Below are 16,934 nucleotides of genomic sequence, written 5' to 3'. Positions count from 1 at the left end.
TTGCAACCTATGTTTTTATAATGTTTGTTTATTTATTTCAAGAGAGAGAGCAAGCCAGGGAGGAGCGGGTTGCGGGGGGAGGGGAGAGATCACAAGCAGGCTCCATGCTGTCAGCATAGAGCTGGATGTGGGGCTCGAACCCAGGAACTGTGAGATCAGGACCTGAGCTTAAACCGAGAGTCAGACACTTAACTAACTGAGCCACCCAGGTATTCCCGTTTGCAACATAGGTTTTAATCTTTTAGTTAGGAAAGCCACCGCTTCCACTCCTCAGCTTTGCCCATCATCATTATTGTCTTCATTAACATCATCTGTGCATTCCTGTTCCTTTTTCCCCGATGGTTTCTACCACCGGTTCACCAGATTCTGCTAAATACTTCACTAAATTATTATGCCATAAAACGCAAAGTCATCTTTCCTATTTTAAGCCTTCCCAGTAACTAGAGAGATTAACTTTCCATTCCTTTCTGTATCTTCACTCTCTTGAAGTTTCATAATTGTCCCTGAACAAATTTCTTGGGTGGTAGATTGCGTTTATTTTCACGTATTTAAACGTTTTCTGTCATCATCTCCACTCATTCGCTATGTGTGTCAAGAAATCATAATTAGGAAAATGATTTTTCGACTCATTTGTGTCTACAACTCTAAGATTAATTTCTGCGTATTTTCCCAGTAGAGTAAATCCTTGACATTCCTGATTGAACAGTCACGGTTTCAATAACTTGCAAGAGGCCAGGAAAGGCCATGGTATGTAATAATTTATCATTTTGCTGGGGCTCAAAATTGAGTCACTCCTGCTGTAAGGCTGCTGTGCAAGAGAAAGTCACTCTGCTAAAAGAAGCCGGGCACTCTGCATAAGAGTGGTACTGGGTGTGATACATCCTTCCCCCTTCCCCAGTCCTTTCCCTTCTCGGGTCATCATGAATATTTGCACATTAAAGGCCCTGAGAAATCTGGCAATAAATAAATCTGTTTCATTTTGTTTAATGAAAGAAATGTTTCATGCTCTCAACTTATGTAAGAATAAACTTTTTTGTCATGGCACACAGCGTACCATGAGACACGAGTTTGGGATACAATGCTTTAATACTCAACATAAAATGATTCATTTTAAAGGTGTCTGCTCTCATTTAATCTCTCTCTCTCTCTCTCTCTCTCTTTTTTTTTTTTTTTTTTTTGTACAGAAGACTTTCTATGCAATGGTCAGTGAGGGTTTTCTGATCCTGCCCCAGAATACATTCAAATCACGTGCAGGTGTGGTATTTTCCATTCTCCGTTTCCCACTTTTGTTCAATTTGTTTTCCCTGCTGCCTAACAATTCCAGCAATTTTATACTCCGCCATGTGTTTTATTTTATTTGTTCACTTAACAAACACGTCTGTAGTGCTCACTGTGTCTATTCTAAGTACTTTATTAATAAAGACTCCTCTACCATAAAACAACCCCATGAGTTAGACGCCATGATTGTTATTATCCCAATGGTACAGGCCAGAAAACTGGAGTATCAAATGATGACAAGGCATTCTCGTGTACTTATTTTTTAAGAACACTCTCACAAGTACTTTCCTTTACTCATAATAGTGGTTTTAGTATAAATAAATTTCATATTATGTAAAGGAAGAAAACCTCCATTCTTTGTGATTTGTTTTTTAATGTGCCTTTAGTCAACACTAAATATTGAAATGTTCTGATTGGGTGGCTCAGTCAGTTGAGCATCCTACTTCAGCTCAGGTCATGATCTCACAGCTCGTGGGGTTTGATCCCCGCGTTGGTCTCTGTGCTGACAGCTCAGAGCCAGGAGCCTGCTTCGGATTCATTCGGTGTCTCCCTCTCTCTCTGCCCTTCCCCCACTTGTGCTCTCTCTCTCTCTCTCTCAAAAATAAATAAGCAAACATTTAAGAGAAAAAAGAAATGTCATGATTACCTTTCTTCGTCTCTACTGAAATAATTATGTTTTCTATCAGTTTTCACTTAATGTTGATGCTAACTTTGCTTGACTGAGGCCAACAGTCCTTGTTTATAATGGATTACTTGTCTCAATGTGCTGTTCTGTCTTGTGCATTAAGATTAACATTTTATTTCTAAGCTCATAATGAGTTGAAGGACTCTTCCCTTCTTTAAGCAAGGGGGAAATACAAATCATATTTACCTCAGCCGATTCAATATATAAATATTAATGAAGTCGCTACCATGCTACTCTGCACTGTAGAACATAAAAGATTCAAAATGAGTATAATATGAGGACGAGGCTTAGCAGCAGAACTTCTAAGACCACAAGGCAAAGAGAATCATGTTGGAGAAGACAATGATTTTGAGGATTTTGTACATGCTTAGGATCTGTGCAACTTAACACATGTTTTCTGTTCCTCAATTTTGGGTTCCCCCAAAGACTTAAGATATTGCTTAAACAGAAGAGGTCCCAGATCAACTGAGTGAACACACAGGACTACGATGCCCTCTGCGATGGAAAAGGCTTCATCCGCCTTACTGACAGCTATATGCCCACCATGTACCCAAGTGCCAGGCACACGGTCGGTGCTCAACAAATAATTATTAAAATGAAGAAATAAGCCAGCTCGTTGACCATAGCAACTGGTCAAGCTGCTTTTTCAAATGCAGGTCAGCTGGAGATTTGTTCAATGAGATGTTTGTTGCAAAGTCTTCACCCTCCCTGTGAGGTCAGTCTATGGCGGGGAGGGACAGGGAGCTTGGAGATACGGAAACCGGAGGGCAAACAGAGTCCTTGGGACCTGGAGAAAGAGGTCAAGACCATGAGGTTTTCTGGTAGCTTCCACACTCCTAGAAACAGAGCTGAGTGTATCTGCGGCCCCAGGTACCCGACCTAGACCTGTCAGTTTGCCCTTTGCCACCCAAAACCCTCTGAGCTTGTGGGGTCAGTAATGAGACAATGAACAAACACAGAGAAGGTCTCACCTTCTGTAATTGTCCCTGACAAGCCCTGAGCCAGTCCAGCCACCTGATACCTGGTGACCAAAATATCTTCAGCCCCAGGGAGACAGATGCTACATAGGGACTGAATAGATACATCCCATCAAGTGAGCAAACTTGTCACATGCACTTCTCTTCTTTCCTTCCATCCTTCTTCATGTCTTCATTGCCTTCCCCAGCTTCTCCCCCCTCCCCTCCAGAAGTTCCTTTCTCCATTCCAACCCCTCTCTATTTTCCCTTCTGGGCCCGATGCCAAATGCCCATAAGCAACCCCTCCCCCAACTCACGTTCTAGACCCTTGCTTTGCCCCTACTCCAGCCTCTCCCACGGGGCCCTTTTGCCCTCTCCCCGGTGCCTGCCCCCTCTGCCTTCCTCCCTGCCCTGCCCCTGCCCCCTCCCCCTATGTCTCCCTTGCCCTGTCGCTGGGACCCAGGAGGTGGCTGTGGATTCTGCCACTGCCTCATTCTCTTCTCTCTCTTCTTGGTGGGGTCCATAGCCAGCTCTCCTGTTGCTCAGAGATGTGGAGGCAGTTGCTAAGAGACAGCGAAACGTCAGTACCTGGCCCTCGAGGAAAAAAGGGAGCGAAAAAGGGAGAGAGGAGGGGGAGAGAGGAAAGGAAGGCGGAGGGAGGGGAAGACCTGGCGGAAGCCACATACCCCAGCAGCCTCAGCACCAGCTGAGTTTCGGGAAGAAGCATTCAGAGGATTCTGTGAACTTTCTTCTAAGCATCCTCTCTCAGATTCCCCGTTTGAGTAAAAGAAGGGGACCGGCCAGGCACCAGGAACACAGGACAGGAAACCACAGAGGATGCTGCCCCGGGATCCAGGAGCCATGGAGAACGAGAAGCCGGGGGAGGGGAAGTGCCGGGGAGGCAATCTGTTCTGAAGCAGCAAGCGGGATTCCAGGATGAGGGAGGGAGACCCACGTCTGCTGCAGATTGATGGCTGTGTCCTTGGAACAGAGTAAGTGGGCTCCTGAGGGCCTATGGGAGTGCAAGGGGGGACCTTGGGGTTCAGAAAAATGGGTCTGGATAAAGGAGCTGAGTGATTTCCCGGTGGGTGGGATTGAGGCTAGAAGTGCTGGGAGGGGAGGCATTGCCGGACCGAGGGGGTTAGGGAGGACAAGTGAGGACAGCCAGGGGCCACGGAGGATGCGGGGGGCCACAGGGGATGCGGTGGACAGCAGAGCTGAGACACCGGGTATGTCATCGCTCTCTCTGCCTGACCAAATGTGGACATGGGCTCACGCTGGGGAACAGAGAGCAGAGTGGGGTGCTTGTAGAAAGGGGGCTGGGATTAGGGGTGTGCAGGAGGGTGGAACACGGGGGGCGGGGGGGCGGACTGGAAAGGGGGTTCTGCAGTGTGTGTGCAGAAGGCAGTTGGACAGAAAACTGGGAGGTGTGAGCACAGGGCAGGGCAAAATCTGGGGAGATCACAGGAGAACAATGTGTGTGTGTGTGTGTGTGTGTGTGTGAAAGAGAGAGAGAGAGGAGGAAGAAGGTAAGGGAGGGAGAGGGTGGGGGGGGGGAGTGCTAACCCTGTTTGAAAGGCGTATGCAAACAGCCAGCCTGGCTGTGTGCCTGTTTTAGGGAGTTGCCCAGGGGTGGGGTGTTTGGTGCTGAGGGGCGAGGCTGGGAGGAGAAGCGAATGCATCTCGCCCAGGACAGAACCCCGGGAGGAGGACAGACAACCACAGTGTGAGGGTGGGGTCTGAGCCCAGCGCTGCCCACACCTGACACACAGAATGCAGAGAAAATGCTGTGGCTGGTGGCAGAGAAGAAGGGGGCCAGGGAACCTAGGAAGGACAGTAGGGAGGCGAGGGCACTGGAGATCTCCGCCTGAGTGCTTTCCTTGTTGACAGAGGGAATTCTGCCCCTGCCTGCTGAACGCAGAGCTGGGCTGGGAGAGAGGCACTGGCCGGGGAGAAGTCGCCAAAGCGGTCCTAGCTGATCTCCATCCTGCTTCTCCAGGACACATGGCTCTTTCCAGCCTTGGCAGCCGGCAGTGGGTGTCACTCAAGGTCCTCCCCAACCTGGGGGAAGAAGAGCCTCCTTGGGGATTTCAGTAGATGCTGAGGCTGACAACTCGGGCTTTCAGGAGGCCCATGGAGACCCACTCTGCCCCAGGCTCCCTTCCCAAAACACCCACCCTAGGACCCCCTTGGACTCGAGCCCCCTGGGCCACCAGAAGAAATGGCTTCTGAGACCTCAAATGCCGGAGACCCACATGCAGCCCTGGCCTCCTAATCGGTCCCAGACTCGGGACGGGGCTCCGGGTTTTTAGATGTGCCAGGACCTTCAACAGGCACAATCTATGTCCTTCACCCCCTCCACCACCTGTCCAACATAATACAAGACAGGAAGCAGCCAGGGGTCATGGGTGAGAGGAACACAGACCCACAGGGACCCTTCCAGGACCTGCTAGCAGCTGGTCCAGCCCTAGCCTCAGTCCCTCACTCTCTCAAGCGTTGATCATCTTTTCAGACCCTGTAGGACCTCGGCTGGATTTATTGCCCCCTCGGCTCCAAAGGGGACTTCCTGTGGATCTCACCTAGGGAGCCCTCTGGTGCTCAGAGGCTCCGGGGAAAGCCATGATACCACGTGCCCAGAAGCCCCACCTTCCAGGGCCCTGGCCCTGATGTAGCTGTTTTCGGAGCCACCGACTCTTGATTCATGAACACAGCCCCGGCCCCAGTGGGCTCCCTTCAGCAGGGCGGTTGCCAGCTGCCTAAGATGGGTGACACCTGGTCCCAGCTGCCCTGGCCTGGGCCCCCCCACCCAGCTGTGCTGCTGGTCTCCCTCCTCTTGGCAGCCGGGGCCATGCGCTCGGAGGCCGGCGCTAGCTGCCCGGTCCTCTGTACGTGCCATAACCAGGTGGTGGATTGCAGCAGCCAACGGCTGTTCTCCGTGCCCCCAGACCTGCCGATGGACACTCGCAACCTCAGCCTGGCCCACAACCGCATCACGGCCGTGCCGCCCGGCTACCTCACGTGCTACATGGAGCTCCGGGTGTTGGATCTGCGTAACAACTCCTTGGTGGAGCTGCCCCCGGGCCTCTTCCTCCACGCCAAGCGCTTGGCACACCTGGATCTGAGCTACAACAACCTCAGCCACGTGCCGGCCGACATGTTCCAAGAAGCCCACGGCCTCGTGCACATCGACCTGAGCCACAACCCGTGGCTGCGCAGGGTGCACCCCCAAGCCTTCCAGGGCCTGGTGCAGCTCCGAGACCTGGACCTCAGCTACGGGGGCCTGGCCTTCCTCAGTCTCGAGGCCCTGGAGGGCCTGCCGGGGCTGGTGACCCTGCAGATCGGCGGCAACCCCTGGGTGTGCGGCTGCACCATGGAGCCCTTGTTGAAGTGGCTGCGGAACCGGATCCAGCGCTGCACGGCGGGTAAGGCGGGAGGGCGGGACTGGGCAGCCACGGGCACAGAGGGGCTTGCCTCCCTGCCAGCAAAGGATCCAAAGAACAGGGAGGGACTGACAGCTCTTAGCACCCGGTGCGTGCCCTGGTCTGGGCTGGCCTCTGTGCACACCAGCCCTGTCCCCCCACAAGTATCATCCATTGAGTCCTTGCCCTGCTTGCTGGTGCCGTTCACCAGTGAAACACACACCACCCTTGCATCTGCGGCACTTGGGACCTGCGGAGGCAGACAGATAGTAAACGAGAGTGTGCTGAGCTTTCACCGTGACCTGAGAACTTGGCACGCATTACCTCCCCCCATTTTGGTTACTCCCATTTTGCAGGTGAAGAAACTGAGCTCTAGAACAATGAAAAGACTTGCCCGGGGTTGCTCATTTAGAAAGTAGCAGGGTCGTGGGTAAAACCCAAGTTTATTTGACTTTTAAGCCCTGTTCTACTCTACCAGACTGCTTTTTAAAGTATTCCAAGTGCTGGAAAAACTCAAAGAAACAGAAACAGGCAAACACTCTTTATTTTAGTACTTACTATCTGCCAGGACTTACTCTTATGCTTTATCCTAAACATATGTCATATTTAGCTCATCTCATCCTCAGAAGAACCATGATGAGATCCCTACACACGCTGTTCTATAGAGAAGGAAACCAAGGCGCAGAGAGGTTCAGTAACTTGCCCAAAGCCACACAGCTGCTAAGTGTTGGAGTCAGCATTCAAACTCTGGCAGTCTGGCCGCCTTCTGGCTATATCCTGAAGAGTCAGGTCCAAAGCTAACAGGAAGAGTCGGGGCCTGAGTTCTGGGCTGGCCAAAGGGCCTTAGCAGAGCTCTGCAAGGTTAAGGCATGGGGTGGGAGCTGAGAAGAAAAATGGATTTGGCAACTTAACCAATCAATCCCAATTGGGGGTGCACTGGGGACCGATGGAGACTGAATCACAGAGGTCGGATGGGCCCTGACCTCACCTGGAGGCAGGCAGTGCTCAGATGCGGCCCCCCGTCACCGGCTCTCTTGTGTGGCAGCACTGAGCCTTGGCATCAGCCCCCCTGCAGTAGAATGACGGGAAATAGCCGGGGGCACCATCTCAGGGGCTTTCCCAGAGCCTGGCTCAGCATGTGTTCCAAAAGAACGATGCTGAATGAGGTAGGAGGGAGAGGAAGACTGAGTGGGGAGCCCAGGACCAAAATAGTTTGGGGGAGGGGTGTGGGTCACGATTCCACTGTTTCTACACAGTTGTGGGAGGAAGTTCTCCGGGACCAAAATAGCTGGGGATGGAGATGGGGCAATGCTAGGGGGCACGAGGGGGAGGCTGCCTAGAGCCATCTCCCCACCTGCTCGCCCCTTGAAGGCTGCAAGCTGTCCCCTCTTTCCTGTGTACTAAGGACAGAAAGGGCACCCTGGAGCACATCTGCCACCACATGCACCTTCCACCTCCTGTGATCTCTGAGGCCCCTGCTCCCCTTCAGAAGAAGCACAGCCTCCTGGGGAGCAGGAGAGAGGTCCAAGATCCCATTTGGGCAGACTCATGACAGTGCAGATGAGGGACCCCAGCCCCAGAGAGGGAAAGTAACTGTCCATTGGCCACTAGGTTCCCCACTCTCCACCGAACAAGCTCTTCAGCACATCACATCCTCCAGGATATTTCCTCTTGGGCGCAAAGAACTTGCCAGCATAGGGAAGACCAGGCAATCATCTTCCTTTTGTCTTCTTTTTGTTCTCTACAATCATCCACGGTTTTTGGACAAATCCCAACAGAGAGGGACAGAAGGGTGCCCTTGGGATATACTCAACCTCAAAACTGGCCCCTTGAATTACCAGAGGGCTTTATCAGCCCTCAGCGTCCCATTCTGAACTCCCCCGGGGTCCTGCCAGTTGTCCTCAGAGCCTCCTCTGCAGGGTCCATACCAATTGCCTTCAGTTTCCCCCACATTCCCTGACTTCACATTGTCTTGCCACCACCCCAGTCATGCACACAATAGACTTTGGAGTTATGCATCTTCTGGTTCTAAGAGGAGAGCCCTTAATGGTTAACTTCAGATGCCATCTTGTCCTGAGCAGGGTCTGGAGTGCTGTGCATGTGGCCAACAGGGACCCCTCCACGTGCACTGCAGATTGCATCTTCTCCCCCAAACTGACTCCTCATTTCTAAGGAGAATGATGTTAATCCGTTTCTCAAAAGGGGCAATCCAAATCCATTATTTTATTCTTTGCCCTCAAAAACTACAGGATGAAGGGGCGCCTGGGTGGCGCAGTCGGTTAAGCGTCCGACTTCAGCCAGGTCACGATCTCGCGGTCCGTGAGTTCGAGCCCCGCATCAGGCTCTGGGCTGATGGCTCGGAGCCTGGAGCCTGTTTCCGATTCTGTGTCTCCCTCTCTCTGCCCCTCCCGCGTTCATGCTCTGTCTCTCTCTGTCCCAAAAATAAATAAAAAACGTTGAAAAAAAAAATTAAAAAAAAAAAAAAACTACAGGATGAATAAGCGTTTATGTACCACCTAATTTAGAAAACTTCTGCATATTGACTCTTAGACAATTTAGGTTGAATTATCCCCTTCTTATGGAGGGAGAGCACGAGAGCCAGAAAGGCAAAAAAACAAAAACAAAAACAAAAACAAAAAAACAAAAAAACGACTTGCCCAAGGTGAGAGCTTGATTAATACTTATACCCTGAGCAAAGGGTTGACGGCCTGCTACAAAGCTGGTGCCTGGCAATGCAGGACAGAGCTTCCAACTGCACACCACTCTTACTTCCAAGGCAGAGTAAAATGAAACCATTGACAACCATGTGTTTGCACAAGTGACCCTGGAAGGGTGAGGTGGGACCATCAGTGATGGAGAGAAAAGTAATCCCATTGAAGGAGAAGCTTCTCCTACAGAAGACTATCTAAAGAATATGACCCTCACTGACCTGTCCAGGGAGACCAGCCTAGGATACTAACAAAAGCACATGTTTACATAGTGCTTATTATCCGCCAAGGATATATTATTTATATATGTTAACTCACTGAGACCTCACTATAATCCTATGTTACAGATAGCATCATTATCGTTATTTTACAGATGAAGAAAGCAAGACACAGAGGGGTTAAGTAATTCACACACAGTCACACTCACACAACTAGTGTGGGGTAGAGAGGGGATTTGAACCCAGATCAATATTTCCAGAGTCCATACTCATAACCCTATACTCTACATCCCTGGAAAGCCACATGGGATAGTAGAAAGACCCAATGCTTTCAAGTTGGACAGAGTCATTCATCCACACATCCACTTAACAAAGTTTCATTGAGCACTTACAGGGACAGGACCCTATTCAGTGACTAGGAACACCATGGGAAGAACTTATATTCACGGAGGAGGAGACAGATAATAAAGAAACAGTGAGACAAGATAAATACAATGGAGAAAAAGTAAGCAGAGCAGGAAAGTAGAGAAAGCCCAGAGAGAGGTGGTATGGAGTTACTATGTTATATAGAATCATAAAGGAAAGGCTCGTTAGTAAGGTGATACTTGAACAAAATCCCAAAGGAATAAGGGACTGAGCTGTGCCAAGATTCAGGGGAGAAGCACTCCCACACAGGACAAATGCAAAGGCACACCCTCTCCACCCTGAAAAGGGATGTACTCAGGGTGATGGAAGAATGATCAAAATGTGTGTGTGGATGGAGCAAAGTGAACAAGGAGCAGAGGGAAAGAAGAGTCCTTATAGCTCACAGTGAGGAACTTGGCTTTCATTCCATGGGAAGATAAGAAGTCAGGGGACGGTTTCAAGAACAGAGTAGTACATGATAGGACTTCGGGTGTCAAAGATACTCAGCCAACTGCATCAAGATGGTTTAAAGGCAGAAGCCCAGAAACTAGTTAGGAAGCCACTGTAAGAGATGAAAATGTCACAAGACAGCGGTAGATCTACCATCAGTAGTGACTATTGGACTTCAGGCAAGTGACTAAACTCTCTGAGCAGTGATCTCCACAACTTTAAAAACAGGTATAAAATATTTGATTCAAGGGTTGTTGAGGAGAGTAAAGAAGGTAAGTAAAATGTTTGACACATAGAAACTCAATAAAAGGACTCAACTTCTCTTGGGGGGAGGGGGGTGGTGGGAGACTCTCCATTCCACTCACTCTCCTCATCTTTCCTGGGTTCTGTGTTGCAGATTCTCAACTGGCTGAGTGCCGGGGGCCCCCTGAAGTTGAGGGTGCCCCACTCTTCTCCCTCACTGAGGAGAGCTTCAAGGCCTGCCACCTGACTCTGACCCTGGATGATTATCTCTTCATTGCATTTGTGGGCTTCGTGGTCTCCATTGCCTCCGTGGTCACCAACTTCCTCCTGGGCATCACAGCCAACTGCTGCCACCGTTGGAGCAAAGCCAGTGAAGAGGAAGAGATTTGACGTGGGTGCTTAACATCTCTCATGCTGCTGGCCACCACTGCTTCTGACCACTGGACACTGCTCACTCTGGCTCCACGGTACCCTGGCCACTTCATGACCCAAGCAAGGTCAGGAAACCACCTTTGTGCGAGCCTCGACTGTGGGCCAGACACTGTGCCAAATGGAAATGTCAGATGACTCTAACCTAGCCCCTGCCCTCTAGGCTCTTACCTCTAATAGAAGAGAGAGATTCAAAAACTATTCCCTATAAGACAATTTGTCAGCACTCTGAGCACATAGTTCTGAAAGCCCAGAGGAGGGATCATCAATTGTGCCTAGGAAAGTCTAAGAGAATTACAAGAATGGAGGCAATTTGCAAACAGAGTTATCAAAAAATGTCTGCTTTGTCAAGTAGACAAAGAAAAGGGGACATAAGCAAATGATGGAGGCCAAAATATGCATGGTGTGTTGAGAACAGTGACCAATCCCCGTGACTTAAGTGTATAGAGCAGACGCGGCACAGGACCAAAACTTCCCTCTGACACCCAATCTTTCCGCTCCTGGAGTTGCCCAACACTGCCTCCTGAAGAAGGGAATACCCCCATGCCAGCCTCCTAGGTCTCCTGCCAGGAGCTACGAGGTGAGACCACCTCATATTTGACTGCCTCCCAAACTAAGTCCACCAAATGCAGCCTGCAAGTGAGGTCCCATGTACCGAGCTGAGGGTGGACACTTTCGGTGTCCTTTCTCCTACCCTTGTCTCCTGCCTCTCACTTGAGCTTCAGCTTCAGAAGAGGAAAGCAGGAGGTCCAGCAATTGGGTAGCAAGAGTCTTGGCACCCTGGAACTCCTAATCTTGTGACTGTTCTTGCCACGGTGCTCCCACCAAAGGATCTCATCAAGAAAGTGCACTGTAGCACGAGGGTAGCCAGGACTGAAGGAATAGAAGGCCACCACAGTTGTGACCGTAGGAGGATTTGCTCTTTCTTCTGAGCAATTCACCCATTTAAGCATCAGGGTATGAGAGCTATTAATTAATTACCAAGCAGTTGCCAGTGTCGGGCACTGTGATAAGCTCTCTCCACAGACAATTCATTTTTATGCATACAACAATCTTCTGAGGTAAGCATTGTTGTTCCCATTGTACAGATGAGGAAATAAAGGTTCAGAGAGCATTCAAAGTCACATGTTGCTTAACAAGCAAAATAAAGTCTGTGTTCTTTCTACCCAATCCAAGCTGAGGAACATCACAGTTCCCTCTGAAGTTATATAAGTTTAAATTCGAGTAGTGCTGATGAATAAGTGCTCCCAACAAGGGCCAGGCACTCTTCGGGGCACTTTTAAATTTATTGACTTATTTATTTCAATTCTCGCAGTAACACTGCCTGGTGGTTTTTATTATTCCCATTTTATAGATGAATTAAGTGTAGAGAAATGAGTATCTTACCCAAACTTATCCGGGTACACTCTAGAAGGAAGGTGATAGGCAGCTCTATTCAGGGAAACTGTCTAATCAGTCTGTCAAAAATCAAGTAACTTGATGTGTGAAGCTCTATTATCACCATTGTTGCCGTCATCTCCAACTTTGCCATCAGCTTCGTTGGCTTCCACCCTGTTTTTGTTCAGCACTGGACAGCTCCTAAAATGCTGTGGCGTCATTCTTGACTTTTCACAACCCATTACTCCTATTTTACATATTGGAAAATAGAGACTCAAGAGCAGATGTGACTTGCAAAAGCAGTAAAGCTGGGACTCAACTCCAACTCGGTTCTCTCTTCAGCTTTCCCAGGTGTTTGGGAAAGAGAATGCCCGGGATGGCTGGGTAGTAGGGCCCTCGGATTCAGCAGCCATGAACGTCCAGTATGTCAGCTAAATAAAAGGTAGTAAAACCCAGCTCCTTCACAGATTTAGATGTTCTCACAGTAGAGCAATTTGAGCCTCTGAAACACAGGAGCAGCACAAATAGCACATGAATAGGAGTCATCTGCCTTGCAACGTGCAAATAACACATTAGAACTGGTGGCCTTGGTGGAAATCATGCAAAAAAGAAGTTCTTTGGGAAACGAGAGATGAAGCTGTGCTAACCCCTCCTACTCAAGCCTTGCTGTGTTGTGTTGCAAGAGATACAATGGTTGCAGGAGAGATGGGGTGAGAACCTCAGCAGGACAGAGGAGGACATTAAGGCACAGTCCAACATGTTGGTAAGGCTGGCCAGGATGAAGGTTAAAAACAGGGGCTTTCTACCTAGCCCTCAGCTCCAACAATTTTGCATCGTCCCATCCTCCTAGGAAAGGAATAAAGAGAAATAACATGTCATCTTCCAAGAAGTCTTCCCTTACTCATGCTTCCTTGAGCTAGTCAACCAAAAGAGCACCCAGAAACTTTGCTGGACCTGGGGTACTTGAACCTCGTATCTCACAACATCTGAGCAAGGCCCCCACTCCTGTGACATCTGGAGCAGAACTGTGCCTGCTCTCTTCTTCCACTATGCCCAAGGACAGATGGACTGGGGCTGCTCTTTACCAATCAAGCTAGTAGCCTAATGTACTTGGGGTGAAACTTTTAGAAATAATAGTCTTGACACAAATAGTTAAACCTCCCATAGAGGGGCACCATATACATCTATTATAATCTCCTAGAGACTCTTATTTGCTGAAATATAGTTAATATATTTTAAGATATGTACCTTTTTTGCATAGAACTAGAACCAAACAAGATTCCAAATGCCCCTTGAATTCAAATGTCCTTTCTAATGAGATTATTTGGTCCCCGTTAATGGCACACCTTTCTGAGTAGGATACATGGCTTTTAAAGAACAGATTCCTCTCCAGCTACTAGAAGGTCCCCAGTTAACTAAAGCACAATGATAAAACTCCCCTACCGCCAAGGAATTCCATTTCTCCCACCACCATCTTGCACAGGCAATCAGAAGCAAGCTTCTAGAAGCACACTTCTCTGGAGGTAATCTAACTGCCCAGTTGGAAATGTTCGCACAACCCTTCTGACCAAGAAACCATGATGGTATCCCTACAAGTCTTGAATAAGTTTTTCCAGACTAGTTAACACGTAAATGTTGTGGTATCTTTGAGTCCATGTGTCTGTTCATGAGGTTCCATATATGTTGGGTATCTACTGATACGGGGACAACTTCTCTGGAACTTGAGTTCATTTCCCTGACATTACTCAACCATCTCTTTGTTGCATCACTTGATACACTAATATGGAATCCCATTAGGGCTGGGTTAGGTATAGCTGCTCAGAAAAATATAAAAAGAGAAAAATATGTGGCTGAGGCAGCCCAGCCACAGCCTGACTGCTTCCTTCTGTTCTCTATCTCTCAGAGATTTGTCCTCATCACAGAATCTTCCTTCATGCTGGGTCTGAGGATATCAAAGTTTAACTAACCAACAGAGCTGTGACGGTCAAAGTCTGGGCCATGAAAATTGTTTTTTAGAAAAGACCCCAATCTGCACCACACCACTCTGGACCAGTTGCTTCTGGTCACCCTCAGACAATCTCTCATCTGTTTCTCCATTCCTTTAGGGATTACCAGGGAATCCTGCAAAAATAGGTCCCCAGAGTTGCTACAGTTTGCTAGCTCCTCTCAAGGAAGATGGCATATGGAATTTGAACAAACCAAGAGAGGCATTTCTCTTCAACCATCAGGAAAGACCTACAACCTCCATTTTCCTTGTAGATGTCTTTGTTGATATTGCTCTGACATTCTTTTAAGCTCTGGAAAAGTATAAGGAGACATCTTTGCTCATCCCTCAGAAGAAAATTTTCCCAAAGCTAGAGAAACTTGTCTGCTCTACCCACCTCAGAAGGAGGCAAAAGGGAAGCAAAGGAGGCAAATTGCAAGGTCTTGTGTAAATCACCACCATGTTTGCCACAGCTTTGGATAGAGAGCTCTGGATCCACTGAGCTCTCAGTTTTTCTAAGCACTGTCCTGTGGAATGCTGATGTCTGGGGTGGGAGGGCTAGGGAGGGGTGGGGAAGGGGAAGATGCCAACCTTTGTATGGAGATGATTTTATAACCATGCACTTTTGTAACTGTGAAGAATTTTTCATAAATGTACATTAATAATAAAGAGTGTATAGTTTAACAAATTTTCTAAGGAGTTGTGAAGAGGAGGGAGAGGGAGGGAGGCAGGGAAAGAAAAAAAGAAAAAGAGGAACTAGGCAGAATCAGAGAATGTGTGCCAAAATATACACACAAAAGGTCTATGGGGAGGGAGTAGATGGGAATAATTAGGAGATGTGCCAACCATGGAGGGGCATGTGTGGGAGTAGAAGGAACATCACAGAAGCATATTTCTACCAGGCAAAAAAGAATATGTGTGTGTCTGTATGCACACACCCCTGTGTGTAGGCATATTTTGGTGCCTGAAATTACACAAAGAAGAGAGCATATGTCTTATACATGTTGGTGTTTGCAGCTTGGGTCAACTATAAAACACGCCAAGGCAAGTGGGTGTGCCTACCTAATTAGCATCACTAAGGAGCATGTGCCAGGGAGATGGCCCACACCAGCTGTGTGCCCATAAAGACCCTAGCTCAGGCATACAGGTAAGCCAGGCATTTAAATGCATGGTGTAAGGGTTGAATGATGATATCACTGGTATAGGTTCAGTTTCTGTTCTCATAGGCTAATAGAGAAGGGAAAGGATTCTTAACCACTTGGATCTTGCAAATGTTACCTACACACCATTGGAAATGAGATGGTTGGATAGTGTACCCTGGGAAAAGGGACAGATAAGTACAATGGCAGCCATTTTTTACTTAACACTCTAAAGAGGAAGTGGCTCTGAGCAGGAAGTTGATCCAAGCAGGAAGTGAATCTGAGCGAGAAGTGGATCCAAGCAGGAAATGGCTCGAGGCAGGAAGTGGTTCCTTCCACCAATAGGGATTTTCACCTTTCTGTATTCCCCCCACTCCAACTGCCACAGGGTATGGACAAATATTGCATTCAGAGAGTAAAGCCACTAACAGGAACACACATACTGACTCAGAACACTCAGACAGAAAGACAAAGAACATGCCCAGCCATAAGCAATATTTTCCAAAGTAGATTGGAGAGATGCAAAACCTTTCTCTTAAAATCAAGTACTTAATAGAGCCTATACCGAACAAGTACAAAATCAAACACAAGGGTCATGAAATAAGCAGATATCTCACAGAAGTCCAGAATTTGTATAATTTCTTCAGTGCTGTCCCTAGTGCCAAGCATATACTTAGCAATCTATGATGTCAACAACAATGATAAAATAAATTTATTGAGTACATACTATGTGTCAGATGCTGTGCTGATCACTGATATACATGGATTGATTCACTTAATTCTCACAACAACCCAAGATAGGTAGTATTATTATACCTATTTACAAATAAGTGAACTGAGGCTCAGACATGCTAATATGTGTCTAAGATCACACAGCTAGTAAGTAGTAGATCTGGGTTTAGGCATTCAGTAATCCCTGGGGACTAACTGACTTTAGGGGACAAAAACACCGTAAGACATAGAGAAAATCCAGTCTCAATCAGAAGTGAGCTTTAGCCACAGAGATCCTCTAAAATTATCTGGTGAAAGAAAATTGGAGGTAATAGGTAACACCAAAACATATCTTGTATTTTTAATTGCATGTATCTTTGATTGCTGCATTAGTCAACGCTAATTGTGATAACAGGTGATCCCAAAACCTCAAAAGAAGAAAGGTTTGTTTTCTAGACTATTTAATTTAATGAAGCCTTATCTCTTGCTCATATCACATCCCAATGCATATAAAAGGTTCTGCCCCACATGGGTTATTCCTTCCTTCCAGTGGCTCCAGCATCCCTGAGGCCACAGAGCTTCCACTGCATCCTCTGCAATGGGGATCTCAAGGGAGATTTTGGAGGGGTTAAGCTGGAAGTATTGTACATAATTCCAGCCATATTTCACTGGCCTGAACTCGGTCCCATGGCTCCATTTAACCTCAAAGGAGTACACTAGTAGGTACCAAGAATCAAAGGAAACAAGGTTAGATAAACCCCACCAGTCTCTAACACCATATGCTCTCCCTATCACCTATCTCCCTATCACCGTTTCCACATCCAGCTCAGAGCTCAGGATCAGCAATTTTGCGGTACTTTCCACTGGGCCTTTTTGTGGTCTGGTCTCCATGCACTAAAAAGGAAAGTTACCTCCCACTCACTAACACCTAC

The 16,934-nt window shown here is 47.9% G+C and overlaps 1 protein-coding gene across 1 annotated transcript; it reads left to right on the top strand.

The window, feature by feature from the left end:
• The first annotated feature begins 5,665 nt into the window (after window positions 1-5,665).
• LRRC55 (leucine rich repeat containing 55) lies at window positions 5,666-10,752 on the top strand. Its single transcript, XM_049621804.1, has 2 exons — window positions 5,666-6,341; window positions 10,517-10,752. The coding sequence occupies exons 1-2, from the start codon at window positions 5,681-5,683 to the stop codon at window positions 10,750-10,752; spliced, it is 897 nt and encodes a 298-aa protein (XP_049477761.1). The 5' UTR covers window positions 5,666-5,680.
• The last annotated feature ends 6,182 nt before the right edge of the window (window positions 10,753-16,934 follow it).

Source organism: Panthera uncia, chromosome D1, assembly GCF_023721935.1.
Source record: "Panthera uncia isolate 11264 chromosome D1, Puncia_PCG_1.0, whole genome shotgun sequence".
NCBI lineage: Eukaryota > Metazoa > Chordata > Mammalia > Carnivora > Felidae > Panthera > Panthera uncia.
This window is presented reverse-complemented; position numbering and strand designations above follow the sequence as displayed.

What these genes read in the sequence shown, in the direction of transcription:
- LRRC55 (XM_049621804.1), top strand. Translation starts at nt 5,681, where the DNA reads ATGGGTGACACCTGGTCCCAGCTGCCCTGGCCTGGGCCCCCCCACCCA. An exon ending in GATCCAGCGCTGCACGGCGG is followed by an intron (nt 6,342 to 10,516) that starts GTAAGGCGGGAG and finishes TCTGTGTTGCAG; the next exon opens with ATTCTCAACTGGCTGAGTGC.